Raw genomic sequence first — 17,013 nt, forward strand, 5'->3', positions numbered from 1 at the left:
ATATTAAGTGAAACGAGTCAGGCAGAGAAAAAGAAATACCACATGTTCTCACTTATTGGTGGGAGCTAAAAATAAATTAATTAATTCACTCACATACACACACAAAAAAGAAATCCGGGGGGGGGGGGGGGAGAAGAAGATATAACAACTACAATCTTTTGAAGTTGTTACAACAAGCAAATGGAAAGGACGTTCTTGGGTGGGAGGGGGGAGAGGGAGGAGGGAGGGAGGTTTCAGTGATGGGCCATAATAACCAACTACATTGTATATTGACAAAAAAAAATTAAAAAAAAATAATAAAAATAAAAAAAATAAATAAATAAACCAGCAAACAAATGTTATGAGAAATTTTGAAAATTAATATTATGAATAACATGGGCATTTCTTGACAGCAGGGGAATAATCCAGTTTAGATCATTAACCTTAAACTACTAATTTTCTAATCCTAAATTAGTGTATTTGAACAGAATTTCCTGGATTTTTTGATATGTAATTGTGCAAATATGCATTGTGACTTTTGAAGAAACTCTATTTTATTAAATTTATGGTGCCATGAATTGTAAGACATATATCCTTAATTATGTGTCACTAAGAAATACAGAAAATAATAACTAAAAAATAAATTATTTTCTTAATAAATTAAAAAAATTTATGTGTCACTAAGAAGTAAAGAAAATAGCTTAAGATAAATTATGGTATGTCATGATATTGATGGGGCTAAGTCCATACATTTATTTAACTTTTTTATCCAATATCTATTAACATCTTGCAGAAGGAATATAGTTTGTGAATCCTAGTCTAGACAAACTGTTGAGTTTACTGGTATGATTTCTATACCCTATTTGTTTCTTCCTAAAAAGATATTATTTGAACAAATGAGTGTACAACTAATTTCTCCAAAAGAGAAAATTACATCATTCCTTCAAATCTATAAACAAATCTGTTCATGAAAGTGTATTATATAGATTTTCATTTAAGAAATTAATTTTTCACTTGAAAAAATATAAACATTGGTAGCCATGAATTCTGTGTAAATAAAATGTTTTAATATTCATACTGTAATCATAATTTTACTTATATATAGTAAACTTTTTCAAAATTTAATGAGAATCTATGACAGATATAATGCCTCCCACGTATTATTTATTTAATTCCATAAAAAATTTTCTGGAGAAGTATCATTTATTTTCACTTTAAAGAATAAGAATCTGAAGCTCAGAGAAGTTAAGTAATAAGCCCAAGATCACATAACTTGTATGTGGAGCTGGAATTTGAATCCACATCTGTCCACTGACTCTAAGCTGTATGTTTTCCCTGCACTATACTGTTGAACCTTTGCTTTAATACAATAAATGTACAGGGAAGTTACATACAAATCAAAATTTTATAATTCAAACTATATATTAAATGCTCCAGAGGAGAAAGTTTTTTAAGAAACCATGATATGAATCTCTTTTAAAGTCAAGAATAGTTTTGTAATTGAGATAATCACTCTAAATATATCTAACATACCAGACCCATATCAACTGGGCCATGTCATTGATAGCAGAAGTCACATAATTACCAGAGATCAAAGAAGACAGAGGTCAGATAACCACGTAGACAAAGAGGGTTGAGAAATAGCAGGTATCAGAAGTTGGCGTGTATGTAGGCTTAAAATGAAGGCAAAAATGTAAGTCAGGCCAGACATCAGCAATTAGAGTAGCTCATAGAAATCTTATTCTGAGACAGGTCTGGTTCCTTCAGGAGACACTGTGTCCCTTCACCAGTGTAATACACACTACAGGGAGATCTATGTGTGTGGTCCTGAGCTCATAGTATAAGTAGGCTAATATGCAATGCATAAATAGGAGAGATAAGATGTGTTTAAATAACCAAGGATTCATTCACTCAATCAACATAAAATTTCCTAGGTGCCTATTAATTATAAGCCACCCTATTTTACTTGGATTTTATCATATTACATTTTTTAGTGCAAAGATAAGGGATCGTATTAGACAAAAACGCACTGTTCTGAAGTAGTTATTCTTCAGAAAACAATGATTAAGTAGTTATGCGACTGTATAAGTTTTCAAGAATGGTGTTCTTTTTGTATGAAAGTTATATAAAGATGTTACTCTTTCACCCATGAGCAACTAAGTTCTTACTTTAAATTTCTTCTTTATTTCTAGCTCTTTCTTTTCTTTCTCTTTCTGTTCTTTTTTCTCCAGCTCCAATCTCTTCTTTTCTTCCTTTTCCCTTTTCTTTTCTCGTTCTTTGGATGATTCTCTGTGAATAAAAATTGTTTGGTTGTTTCTGCATCTGCAGGTGTCAATGTGACAGTGTGAGGGCTCACTATCTAAAGAGGCTTCTACCCACTATGGAAGATGAGATCTGAAGTATAGATGAAGCCGAAAAGCCAAGGGTTGTCAGAATCCTGAATGTGTTAGATTGTTTTTAAAACCAGTAGGAGGCACACAGCTGAGGACACCTTCCCATGGCTCCTTACAACTTGTGCTAGCAAGTGGAAAATGCTGTGTATGAAGGTCCTTTTCTTGCTGCATGTGGGCATGAATAGAATCAATTTCTATCTCTTTCTGTCTCCCTCTCTCTCTTTCATGTGCACACATGTGCATGCGTTCTCAGGTACACATCCAAACTTTGGATCAGAAACTTTAGTCAGCATTGGTTGAACAAGAACTGGATAGAGAAAATTAAGATATCTGAGCTCAACATACAACAAAATAACATATTGATTTATACTTTTCACCCACTTTCCAAGAAATTTCTTAGCCTGGGCTACCTAGAAACCCATTTTTGAGCTATTTTTTTAGTATCTTTCCACTTCAGCAGGCTGAAACTTTGGCATCTGGGTGCCATGTTAAATTATTTCTCATAGCACCCCTGTGGGTGAAGCACTGCTCAGATGAAGAAAGCATAACATGTAAATTAATTCATTTGCCCAAGGACACACTGACAGCAGGAAATACGGATTCCTGACTCATTCCCTGCCTATGGTTTATCTGGTAGACTGCAGGTCTCTGGCTTCTCACACAGCCTTTCTTACAGAGTCCTCTGTGAAATCCTTAGAGAATTAAAAAGTTTTAGTCCTTTGTATTAAAATAAAGATCATCATTATATGCCATTTGTCTGAACAAATAAAGCTTTCCCCGTTTGTGGTGTCATAGTTCTACTCTCTCTCATGCAAACCATAATATTAATCTTAGAAGGAAAATCTCATGGTAAAGATGTAGTTCATACATATCTTCATAAGTTTCTCCTTCACTCTCTTGTTCCTGCCAAGAGAAACATTGATAATGATTAATTTTGATTACTTAGAAAGGTAACATACACATACTATATTCATCAAATACTTAGTAACTAACAAGTATTTGTAAGATTATATAGTTTAAGTATATGTAAGTTATGTAACTTATGTAAGTTTGGCTGTTTAAAATATTTTTTCCTCTTTAGACATAGACTGGGAAAGCAAGCACAAAAGATTTCATTTTCCATCCTGCTTTATAATTCAGGTGCGTTGCCAGACATAAACTTAAGCACTACATGACTATAAGTCAGTGTAATGATTGGTGTTTAGTGTCTCAAGCATTTTAGATGAAATAAGATTATAAGTGGAAAAATATCATCATTACTCATAAGAATTTTCATTTGTTTGGTTTATATCAATAGGAAGTGAATCACAATAATTGTTAAATACAAGGGTACTTCAAAAAGTTCATGGAAAACAGATTAAAGATAATACAAATCTTTCTATGAACTTTTTGAAGATCTATCATATAGTTATAGCAATATACTATGGGGAAAAAAAAGAAGAAAATCTGACCTCATCTAGATTTCCAGTACCTAAAGGATTAATGAAAAAGAATAAAATTAAATATACTGCAATTAAGAAATTAAGAAGCACTTTAATATAGGATTATTGGATTTAATATAACACTCAAAACAGTTTATAATCTAACAGAAATCATGCTTTATCAAAAACATAGAAGTAAAAAATAGAATGTGACTTAGATTCTTACTATAGCTTTTCCGATACTTATAATAACGTAATTATAAAATTATTTCATTGCAAAATAATGCAAAAGCCATCTAACAGAAATCATGCTTTATCAAAAACATAGAAGTAAAAAATAGAATGTGACTTAGATTTTTACTATAGCTTTTCTGATACTTATAATAACGTAATTATAAAATTATTTCATTGCAAAATAATGCAAAAGCAAAAAAATAATGAAGACATCAATTATTCCCTTTATAAAAGGCATGTACATCTGGTTCTATGGGCTTGTGTCAAACAGAGAATTATCAAAAAAGTCATTAGCTCACCTTTTCGACTAATTTGTTCCCAAGGATTTGCTTTTATGTATCAAACAAATCAAGCTAACTAGATTAAAAAAATATTTTACTGCTCAAGAGTTCAGTGTAATATAAATTAATTACCAGATATCAAGACATAATCTAATATTAAGAGCAATAATATAATAATACTAATATTAACAATAAAAACAGTTGGTATAAGAACAAATAGACTAATGGAATAGAGCAGAGCTCAGTGACACACAAACTTACATAAGCACACTCATGTAGGACACACACACACACACACACACACACACAGAGGTGATGTAGTGTAAAGGTAGCACTATAAATTGATGAGAAGAAGATGAATTGTCTAGAGTACGAAAATGAGAAAACTGGCTCCATTTAAAAGGCAACAACTCTAAATTTCTAGTAACTCCTAAGGGGGACTGCAAAGAGATCAAAGGCCTAAATACAAGCGATCAAGTTCATAGAAAAAAATAAGAGAACACTTTTATTTCCTAGAGCAAAGACTTCTCAAATAAAATTGAAAAAGCATAAATTACAAAGCAAAAATCAATGAATTTGATTATATCAAAATTTATTTATGATCAATGAAGAACAAACAATATGGGCTAATAGACAATGGACAGAAAGAGAGAAGATACCTGCAAATGTTTGAAACTGACATGGGACTAATGTCTGGAATATAAAGGGATTCCTGCAAGTCAACCAGGAAAGGATACCAACCCCAAGAAAAAAAATGGTCAAAGGATAGAAAGTGGCGACTTAGAGAGGAGGAAACCACAAAGACTAATAAGCAAGTGAAGCGCTCAAACTTGAGATTAGGCGGAGATATGAAAATCAAGAGATATCATTTTATACATGTGAGACTGGAAAAAAATTGGAAAGCTGAATAATGCCATGTGCTGGTGAAAGGTAGGGTCATAGAACCTCCATGACCTGTTGATGAGAGTGTAGACAGATGCTTCTCTTCTGGAGGGCACTCTAGTCCTACTCAGTGAAAATAAGGATTCTATAGCTTATGACCAACCACTCCCCTGCTGGATATATACCTTAAAGAAAGTCTTGGACTTATCCCACATGGCATGAGAAAGTGCATTGCAGGAGGATTTGTGGTACCAGTGAGTTGGAGGCAAGTAACATGCGGATGCAAACGATGGAGTGCAGTGCAAACAGCAACAGATTAGATGTACACATGGTGACACGCATGGGCCCGAATGTAATGTGCAAAAAAACCCAATGACCTATAACATGCTGTTTATGTAAATTATATATATGCATGCACACCACACTATGCAAAGAATGTGTTCAAACACACACATACACATTAAAAATACATTAGAGTATTTGTCTACAGTAAGGGAGAAGAAAACGGGGGCTGGGTTGTGAGGATAAAGGGAATAAACAAGTAAAATGAGAGCGGTGCTGTATGAACCAATGATGACAAGGACCCATAAGTGACCCTATGAAAATGCTTAACTCAAACTTCTGTACCTAAGATAACAAATAAATAAAATGTCTTTTGCCTCTTACCATCTGTACGCATGAAACCATCTTGGTTTTCCTCATTGGCAGGGCTTCTGAAAACAAGAAAGGAGAAAAGAAAAAATGAAACAAGTAGATGCTTATCTTATAATAAAAAATAAAAAGGATCGTTTTCTGAATTATTCTTTTCTCTTTAATATTTGCTGCTTGAACACTTCATACATCACTAGAATAGGCTTTAGCCATATATTTATGCTACTACTGTGGCAGAAATGGAGAATTGGGAAGCTTGAGTACAGCAGTGTCCACTTATAGCAGACATGTACAAATAATTCATTGCTTCTGGAGAGTAATATGCTTTCAGTTACATCTGCAGTAAATAAATCATTCAATTCTGGGATTCTGAAGGCATTTGATTGGCTCTATGGCATATATACCAAAGAGAATTAGTTCCAATCCCTGACTCTTTCTTCTTCAGATGGTTTCCTCTTGGCTTTACTTCCATCACTTTGTGGCTTAGACTCCAAGATGCTTCGTTCTAACTGCTTTACTCCACCTGCTCTTAACAGCATTATCAATACCTGGGCCCCATAAATCCCTAATGATTTATGTACATTTTCTAGTCTTATCCCCAGGCTGATTATCATAGCTGGAGAAAACTGCCAATTTTACTGACTCCAATTTTACTCCAATCTCAGCTGTACCTTGGCACTATTCCATGATCCAGTCTCAGTTGTACTTTGGCACTATTCCATGATCCAGTCTCAGCTGTACCTTGGCACTATTCTATAATCTCATTACTCTTTTTTTCTAGTCAACCTTCTTTTACATCATCCTTCTCAATACCTATTCAAAACCTTCACTGCTTTCCTCAAACCTGCGATTTCTTCCCTCTCCCCTATAATTAGATGACCCTGTTTCTTACTTCACTGATAAAACAGCAGCTATTGAGTGTGAACTCTTTTCAGAAAATGCATTTCCTTAACCCACAAACTTATGTGCAGTTATACCCATCCTTACCTTCTCCCCACAAAAGTTCTTCTCTCCACCCGTGTCCTGAATCCCATCTGAATTCTCAGTGATTTTACTCCTTCAATGAGCCCCTCTCTTCCAGGTGTCATATTAATTATATGCCTCTTCTTCCTCCACTCCCCACCTCTAAATATCTCATTCTTAGTTTTCTCCCTCAGCCCAAGCTACTCTCATCCATCAAAAACAAAAACTTCTCTGCCTTTCTGAATTCTATGTGTTACCGCATTCTTTTCCCAGCCTAGAAGATGCTGTCTATACTCGCGGGCTCTTCTTCCTCTCCTCCCACTCCTTTCTTCATTGACTACAATCTATTGTCACTCCTTCACTGGAACTACTCTTAGAAATCTTAATTGCCAAGTCCACTGGACACCTCTCAGCCTGTATCTTACTTGATTGCTTCATGGCCCGTGACAGTATTAGCTGTATTGCCCTCTTTGAGTCTCCTTTGTTTGTTTCCATGAGAAATATCTCCTCGCTCACTTCCTGTCTCGCTGGCCACTGTCCCACAATTTCCTTTGTGGGTTTATTTTCTTTTGACTTCCCCTTTAGGTGATAGTGTTCTGGTCTTGGCTTTCTTCTGTTTTTCCCCCACTCTACGGTTGTCCCTGAATGTTCTTATATATCCCCAAAGCTTCACATATTATCTTAATGTTGATAACTTTCATGTTGACATCCCTAGCCCAGGCTTCTCTTCTGAGTTTCAGACTAATCTATATACATTTTTACTGGGATGCCCCATAGCCAGTTGCATATCAACATAATTGAGGTTTCCCTTTTTCATCCCAGCCTATGCCTGTTCTCCCTACTAGGTTTCTTCTCTTGGTGAATGTGCCATAATTTATATATCCACTCAAGACTCAGGTCATACTTTATTTCTTACTCTTCTTCAGCCTCACATCAATGTGGTCAAGTTCTGTCAGTTCCCCGTATTTAATATCTCCTATAATTTCCTTCCCTCTTCAGCTTCTCTTGCTAGACATGAGAACAGGATTATACCATCTCTAGTGTAGACTTTTGCAGGAGCCATCTGGCTAGTATTCTAGTGACCAGAATTGCTCCTCTTCTTTCCCACCCTGACAGTCCTTTCTCCAACTTTTACAAAAGTGACCTTTCTAACACAAAAATATGATTATATCACTCTCATGTTCAATACTCAAACTACTTAATGAATTAGGAAACATTGTTACTTGAACCCAAGACATGCTGGTTGCAAAACTAACCACGTTTGAAGATCATGTGCTGGAAGTGCCTTCTTATCACTAGCACCATAACAAGGGCTCAGTGGGTACATTTGTGGCACAGGAACAATTGCCATGAATATATATGTCTCAGTCTTTACCTGAGATGGCAAACATGTGTAGTGATCAGCAGTTAATCTAATAAACTTACTTAAAAAAAATTGAAAACTGAAAATTTAACTTAAACTTGTACATGCTTCCATTTCTATTAAAGTAAGTGTGAAGGTTCAGTTAAGCAACCCATTAAATTGGTCATGACAAGACACTCATCTCCCTTAAAGAGTCTTTTTAGTCCTTGAAAGATTCAGAATTAAGTGTGGAAATGATGGAGTGAGCCAAACTCGTGGTAAAAAATTTTGTGAAATAAGGTTTATAATTATTGGTATAATATATGTATGTTCAATATTTTAAGTATTGGCAATATTTAAGAGATTTGTTACATAAGAGAGCATTCAGTTAGATTTGTCACATCAATTTAAAATCTGTGGTTTCGACTTTTTACATTTTAGTTGAAAAGTAAGGACTCTAGGTAGTGTCAGTCACTGTTCACATTAAAAAAGGAGAGTCAAGCGTACATTATGAGCTCCTGGTAAAAGAACACACCATCATCTAGGAATGAGTCTTACAAAAACAAACAAACAAACAAAGAAGACAAACAAAAAACCAAAACACAAAAAACTAAATTTGATCAAGACACCTCTACATCCAGCTGCCAATCTACAGGAAATAGAGAGGAGAGAGGAACACATCAGCTATATTATAGAGAAGCCATCAGCAAATCTAGGTTAGGGATAACTACAGTGCCCACAAACAACTTGAGTTCTTCACCAAATAAATTACAAGGAATAAACAAAAAAAGAAGTGGAGAGTAAACCTATACCTAAAAGGGAATTATAAAACATATAAGCCAATGAAGATGTATAGACTTTGGATTCTTACTCAAATGAACTTAAAATACACACAAAACGATGTAAGAAACAACTGAAATTTTAAACATCGTCTTGATATTTTATACTAATACACACGATCTATTTTTTACAGATACCTGCTGAAATATTTATGGATGAAATTATATGATGTTTGGTATTAGTTTCAAAATAGTATTAGAAGAGAGAAGTGGGTGGGGTTTCAGATGGAACAAGATTGGCCATGAGTTTATAATGGTTGAAGTTGGTGAAGGGGATGTGGGGGTTCATTTTACTATTCTCCCTGCCTTTTGTATGCTTAAAATATTTCATAAGAAATATACTTCTTAAAAAGTATAAGAAAAATTTAATTGCAAATGCTATTAGAGTATTTAAGAGAACTAGATGTAGATCAATTTAATAGATTTACAAAAGTCATTTAAGTTCTTGAAAGAGTTTTGCAATGGAATCATTGAATTTGTCCATTCATGTATTTGACATACTTAAAAATGAAATTCAATATACTAAATTTGTACATACGACGTAAAACATCTAAGAGAGTTTCATTAACTAAATTTATAAACAGAACTCTGAATCTGAAAGTTTAGTCTGAACCACTTGAGTTATCCAATCATAAATCAATGATCCCCCCTGAAAATAATTCTTACTTAAATAAAAATTACTAGATGTATAAATAGAATAATGAGTTATAAAATGTAAATTTAAGCACATAAAATAAATTAGGCTTTTGCATTATTAACTTTAGTGAATTGAATATTAATTAAAAAGGGATAAATACCTTAGATGAAAATACACTGACTGTCCACAGAATAAAATCTACAGCCTTTCTGTGGCATATGAGGTTCCCAGGGTCAGCTCTGTTCTCTTATAGCTTTATTTCTCATTTCCTTTTACATCATTTTCTTCTCTCATATTAATACTGAACTCAGATACACTCTGAGCACTCTTGGTTTCCTGTTTTGCTGTGCTTAAGCCCATGCTTCCCTTCTCTGGAATAATTCTCCCTTCTCACCATCTCCTGCTTGTGGACACACTTTTTAAAGCATCTCCTTAAATATTCCCTCCTCTGTGAAGTTATCCCAACTCCCTTAAACCCACTTATTGATACTTCAATGTGTCATCCATCCATTACAGTGATTATTCTGTATAACTTTATAATTATAGCGTAATTGCTTGCTGGTCTTTCTTCTCACTACCAGGCAATAAACCCCTTGAGGAAAGGGATTGCTACTTTGTTAGTTAATTTATTATCATGATTGTCATTTTTATAAAGCTATTAGAATAATTCTTGTCATAATAGGTCTTTGATTGTTTGGATGAGTTCATGATGTCCCAGTAGTACCAAGAGACTGAACTAACTTTTACTACTAAAGTGAATTATTATCATTTATGAAAAAGGATATTAAATCAAAAAGACCATTGGATGTAAAACACTAGGATGAATAACAAACACTTGTAAAATAAAGTCCATTTGCATACTTGTGCTTGTGCATTCATGCAAAGCATTCATTATTTGTAGTGTATAAACCTTAGTGCTATTTTATATAGGTCTAAACTTATAATATTTACAACATTAAAATACCCCGTAGATATGAAATAGTGATCACCATAGCAATGATAGTGAAGAATAAAAGGGACAAAGATGAGGAACAGAAATAGGTGCCAATGTCATAAATAAACCCAGAGCAAACTGCCACCAATTGCTTGAAGTGTTCCAGGCATTGAGAAAAGCCCCACAGAGAAATTAGCGGAAAAATAATGGAATTAGTCACAGCCCAAGTCATGGAAAACTGAGGAAAAAAAAAAAAAAGGAAGAAAAGAAAGCTTGTCAGTTGTGATAATAAGTCTATTCAAGAAGACCTCTCAGCATAGTCCTTTTTTTATGCTATAGGATGTAGAATTAAATGGGAAAAGTGAGTTAATTTCATATTATGATTGTTGTTTTTAGAAAGCTATTAGAGCTCTATTTCTTGATGCTTAAAGATGTACAGCTGTTGACCTTTATACTTTGCTATTTATGAATCTGGCTTTTAATCATCAGCATTTGTTGTTTTTTTAAAGAAGAAAGAGGAAATCTAAGCAACATGTAAAATCTTGTGCCATACCTGCCCTTACAAAGAATGAAATCCTGTGGACTTTTCTCTGGAGCATGTCTTCCTATATTTAACCCATGAAGAATTTTAAAATTATAACTTGTTTAAGTCATGCTTTACAAATAAAGTCAGATAGGACTTTCTGCTAGTGGATGACTTGTATATGACAAGTTTCAAGTTCCAGAAAATTTTAAGCATTTCTAATTAATAAAAAGTTTATAATGATAAATTCTTACGTTTCCTCCAATTTTACAGTCCCCCCACCACCACCCCAAAACCCTTTAGCTATGAATGACCTCAGGGGAAGAACTGTTTAAGCTTTCCTTTTCCAACCTTAGTCACTTCCCATTATTTATTACTTCTTATTACCTCACTTTTCCTGTCTCACTGCTATTAATAACCATGTAATTTGTTTTGTATGCTAGAGTACCCAAGCATTTGTTCTTTTCTCATATGAAGAGTTAGTTATGCTGTTGAATTATAATTGATTTTAAAAATGATACCAAAAAATGTGTTACAGTAAAAGATGTTGCTTTCCACATTCATAATGATAAACTAGTTCATTTGACCCATTTCAGTTTCTCTTCAGATGTTTGAGCAAAGTAGCAGAAAATGTAACCAACTGATTCCTGACCACTAGGTGGGGAAACAATACAATTTAAAATATAACTTTGGCCTCAATGACTTTATTTTCAAAGTTATTTATAAGTTCTGATTCTCACTGGCCTTCAAACTTTTACACTCTTAAGACATCCTGATCTATATGATATTCTCATATGTTACTTCTGGAAACAGATTTAGAAGCAGGCAGAACAGGTTTCAGGTGATAAAGGTCACCGTCTCTCCTAAATTCTTTCCTTGATCCCGATGAGAGATTCTACTTTGTGATCTAGGGAGAACTGCAAAGCTTATCTGTCATTCATTCCTTTGCGAAGCCAATCCCTCACTTAAGCACCAGATCGCAGTAGCTCTATCCTTGGTTCCAGGATTCTCCCCTCTCTCCACCATTATCAGCTTTTCCTCTTTACTGAATCATTCCCATTGGCATACAAACATGTGGTCATTTGCATCTCAAAAAAAAAATTATCTTGATCCCCTTTCAAGTTAAAAAAAAAAATTAACTTGATCTCTACCAGTTACTGCCCCATTTCTTTGCTTCTCTTTTCTCCTGAAAAGAGTTGTTTATACTTGCTCTTTCCAGTTCCTCTCCTTTCATCCTCCTTGAAAGCGATTTCATCCCCACCGCTCAGGACACTTTCACCTGCTCTGACCTCCACAGCCCTCACTGAGCTGGCCTCCAGCAGTGTCTGCCGGGGTTGCTCCCTGCCTCCTCCTCGGGCGCTTCCTTTACTTGGGGTTCAGGCCACCTGCTTTACTGGTCATTCCTTTTTATTCCCCGTTGTTCCTTCCTCTTTTCCCAGGCCTTGTAGAGTAGGAGTGCTCCAGGGCTTGGTTCTTCTCTTTTCTATTTGTAATCCCTTCCTTGGTCACCTTAACCAGTCTCATGACCTCAATGGAATATGTTCCTATGCCTCTCAAATCTAGATTTTTCACCCAGAACTCTCTCCCAAACTCTCTACTTCTTTTTTTTTTTTTTTTTTTTTGTCTTTTGTCTTTTTTCCATGTCCGGCAACGGATCGCAACCCTCAGTGTTGCCCCCGTACCAGACCGGGGACCGGCAGCGGGATTGCAAACCTCGGCGCTGCTCCCGCGCCTCGCTCAGCCAGTGAGCGGGAACTGGTCTGCATGTGGGATCTGAACCCTCGGGCGGGAGCGCCGCCACGCTTCCCAAGCGGCGCACTATCCCGTGCGCCACCGGGCCGGCCCCCAAACTCTCTACTTCTTATACCCAATTGCCTTCTCAACATTTCCCTTGGGATGTTTAAGAGACACCTGAAACTTAACACAGCCATGACCTCCTGATCTTCCCCACCCCCAAAACACGCTCACCTTCACCCTTCATATTTCAGTTGACAGAAGCATCATCCTTACAGTGGCTCAGGCCCAAAACCTTGGAACCATTCTTTTTCTGCATTTTTTCTTCAGACCCCGAATTCAAATTCTGTTGTCTCTACCTTCAAAATGCATCCAGAACCTGCCTACGTCTCACCACCTCCACTGCCACCGTCCTGGTTAGAGCCACCTCCTTATCTTGCCTGCATTTCTGCGGTATCTGTCTAGCTGGTTTCCCTGCTTCAGCATTTGCCCACCCACTGTCTCTTCTCAGCACAGCTGTTAAGGTGATCTTTATGAATATAAGTCAGAAAACATCACTGCTGTGGTCAAACTCTTTCTGTGGCTCCTATTTCACTTAGAATAAAAGCCACAGTCTGTATCATCACTCCAAGGCCTTCCATGAGCTGAGTCTTGTCCTTCTACTCCTCCGCTTTCTCACTCTACTCCAGCCCCTGTGATCTCTTCTGTAGTCCTTAGAAATCATAGGCCTTTGTTCTATTTGCCATCTCTCCCTGGAACTGTTTTCCTCCAGATACCTTCATGCCTAACTCCCTTACTTCCTTTGTTTGAGTCTTGAGTCTTTGCACGAGTATCACCGTCCATAAAAAGAGCTACCCTTACCTCTCTGTGCTCTGTTTTGTCCCACAGGGCTTGATACTTCCTAATGTACTTCACGTCCTTTGCCTGTTCATTTTCTTTATTTCTTCTGTCTCTTTGCCCCCTGCTTTATGAAGGTAAGGATCTTTGTTTTATTCACTGATATTCCCTAAATTCCTATTACAAAGGCACAAAGTAGTGGCTCAAAAAAATATTTGTTGAGTAACTATAAAAAGATCTGTTAGATCTTGACCTGAGTGTGGCCTTTGATTAGAGAGGAGAGGCAAATGGGAGACATCCACGTATGTGTTTTGAGGGGTGGTGGTGTGAGAAGCAGCACAGAAATACCCATATCTTTCACAATTCTACCTAAAGACCACCCCATCAATTCTCCCTCCCTGCGGCATAGAAGCTTTGGAGCCTGAATATCAAGATCCATTTTACTTTCATTTCCTCTACACATCTAATTTAGCTTCCTCTACTTGGGGGAAATTTTCTAACCCAGATATTTCTTCATTTTGGAATTTACTTGATCTCTCTGATGGGAACTTGAAAGTCTTTCATTATACACCACATTTTCCTTTTCGAAAAAAAAAATTAGCTTACAGATGTCTTTAGCTTTCATGCCCTCTCTTTGCTCTATCTGACAATTAATCTTTCCGATACTCCAACTACAGTTTATACAAGCAATATAACATCCAAGACTCTGGTTTCTGTCTATCTTTCTTCTGAGAGGATGCACTTTGTGGAGTTGGTGACTCTGAGAGGAATCACTGCCTAATTAGGAGTTCTTAAGAAGACAGAAAGAGGGATGAGGTCAAGTTTCTTACTACTGGTGGATTTTCCTAATTTCTGGTGAAAACAACATTATAAGTGAGAATTTGACCCTGGCTGGTCGGCAAGCCCTTTTCAACTTTGTCTTCTTTGAAAGAATTCCTTGCAAAGCTGGAAAATTGGCCAGTATCCTCACGAAGTAGTAGTCCATGCTATAGGACTGTTTCCCTCCACAATTTATTTTCATACCTTATCATGATGGATTCTAGGGAGTAGGTTTTCAGAAAAGAGTAAACAAAGAGGCATGGAGTTGCTATTTTTAGAACTTACTACCACAGTTGGTTTGAGGCTTGTATGCTGGGAACTCAGCTTCTATAAAATTCTGTACACTGATATGAAAAGTTGCCTAATGGATGTGTTTCACTGTGCCTACACTGTATAAGTTTATGGTGAATACCTTCTTTCTTTCTAGAATTCCGGTATTTTGGTAGTTGCTAGACAGAAGGTACCTATGTGACCAGCCCCCAATAAAACCCTTGGGCACTGACTCAAATGGGCTTCTTGGAAATCTGCATTACACATGCACTGCATTTTCATCGCAGGAGAAAGGAGCACTCTCAGTGTGCTCCATCCCAGGCTTGCAGGGAGAGAGTATTGCAAGCCTGTGCTTGGATGTCTCCAGATGCTGCCTGTACATTTTCTCCTTAGAACCCAGCTGTGTGTCCTTAATGTGTTACTGTAATAAGTCTTAGCCATGAGTATCACTATATGCTGAGTTCTGTGAGTTCTTTTAGTGCATCATGAAACATAGGGGTTGTCATAAGAACTCCTGAAACAGTAGGAATAGTGCCAAATATTTCTCCTCTCCACAATTTCTTCAATCAAACAATTATCACCCTTTATGTCTTATAAATTTTCAGGAATTATGCTCAAGTTGTGTATTGATATTTTTCTGTAGAATTATACTGGATTCAGAAGCCTCACTGAAGCCAGTAGCTGGGACAGGATCACATGATAAAATTCAGAAGTACTAAGATCAAAATTTAATGGGTTAAAATTTTTTTTTTTTAGGAAAAAAATTTTAAAAAGAAATAGGATTTAATGCATGGGAAAGAAGAATAATTTACATATAAATCAGATATATATATATGGAAGAACACGTATTAATTATTTTAATTAAATTAATATTTATTTAGTGCTTACATGTTAGTAGGCAGATACCTTACATTCTTATTTAGTAGCTGAATATCATGAGATATTAGAGTCCTTAAATTAGCATTCAAAAACTCAAATGCCTGAAAGGGTGTACAGATAATATAAATGCATAAAGCAGACAAGCAATAAGATACTAGCCATTAAGCTGCTCTAACACCTTGTAGAAACTATATTTAAAACTCCAAGAAGGCATAATAAAGTGAAAAATAGTGGTGGCTACCCATGACAAATGGATTTTCAATCCCTGTTCTAAATTTTAGTTATCAAGCATTTAAGAAAAGCTGTTGATCAAATATTGTTATTAACAGTTTCTATTACATGAATATTAAATTAAGTACTTTTCTTGTAAAGAACATCAATCAGGTAGAAGAAATGAAGTGAAGGAAAACAAATTGTACTAAATATGTTGGGATATTACATTTGTGGTCAAGGAGAACCACATAAGGAAATTTTATAGAAGAGGAAAGGGAAGATCTAATATGCCTTGCCATCAGGATCTATGCTTGCCATTGCCTGAATATTTCTTTTTAAAATGATATATCATTCTATTCCAATCTTCCATTTGCTTTTTCCTCAACCAGCTATTCTAGTAAATTATGGATACAAGAGCCCATGCACAGTAACCCATACAGTGTTGACATTTCTAAAAAGGACCAGCTAAGAAAATTTAGTGGAAAGTGAGCTTGAATAAAAGTCTTCTAGGTTTTTAACATCCAGATACAAATTCTAAGAGAAAACTTGTGTTTTTAAAAAAATTTTATTTAAAGGAGGCTGTTTAGCTTAGCAGTTTAAAGCACACATTTACTTGAACTCATACTGATATTGGTTCAAATTTCTATGCTACACTATTGCATAATCTTGCATAAGTTACTTGGTCTGTAAAGTTCCTTTCATTCATCTGTGAATTGATGATAATACTACCCACTTGGTAAGGTTATAGAGATTATGTATGTAAAATGCCTAGCACATCATAGGCAGTCAGTAAAATATGGTGGAGGTGATGGTGATGGTGGTGATGGTGATAGTGGTGGTGGTGGTGATGGTGGTGGTGGTGGTGACAGTGGTGGTGGTGATGATGCTGGTGGTGGTGATGATGATGGTGGTGATGGTGGTGCTGGTGGTGGTGATTATGGTGGTAGTGTTGATGATGGTGCTGGTGGTGGTGACGGTGGTGGTGGTGATGGTGGTGGTGGTGGTGGTGGTTGTGACAGTGGTAGTGGTGGTGGTGATGATGATGGTGGTGGTGGTAGTGGTGATGGCAATGGTGGTGGTGGTGGTGATGGTGGTGATGGTGGTGGTGGTGGTGGTGGTGGTGGTGATGGTGGTGGTGGTGGTGGTGGTGGTGGTGGTGGTGGTGGTGGTGGTGGTGATGGT

General features: G+C 36.2%; 1 protein-coding gene across 1 annotated transcript in view; it reads right to left on the reverse strand.

Moving 5' to 3' along the window:
• Positions 1-17,013, reverse strand: part of FYB (FYN binding protein) — a 96,341-nt gene that overhangs the window by 28,934 nt on the left and 50,394 nt on the right. Inside the window, exons 3-6 of the mRNA XM_008568506.1 lie at positions 5,857-5,903; positions 3,824-3,843; positions 3,241-3,275; positions 2,148-2,268 (exon numbers count right to left, since the gene is read on the reverse strand). Of these exons, the coding sequence (XP_008566728.1) occupies positions 2,148-2,268; positions 3,241-3,275; positions 3,824-3,843; positions 5,857-5,903 (223 nt within the window). The remainder of the gene's footprint in view (positions 1-2,147; positions 2,269-3,240; positions 3,276-3,823; positions 3,844-5,856; positions 5,904-17,013) is intronic.

This window comes from Galeopterus variegatus, unplaced genomic scaffold, assembly GCF_000696425.1.
Source record: "Galeopterus variegatus unplaced genomic scaffold, G_variegatus-3.0.2 Scaffold418, whole genome shotgun sequence".
NCBI lineage: Eukaryota > Metazoa > Chordata > Mammalia > Dermoptera > Cynocephalidae > Galeopterus > Galeopterus variegatus.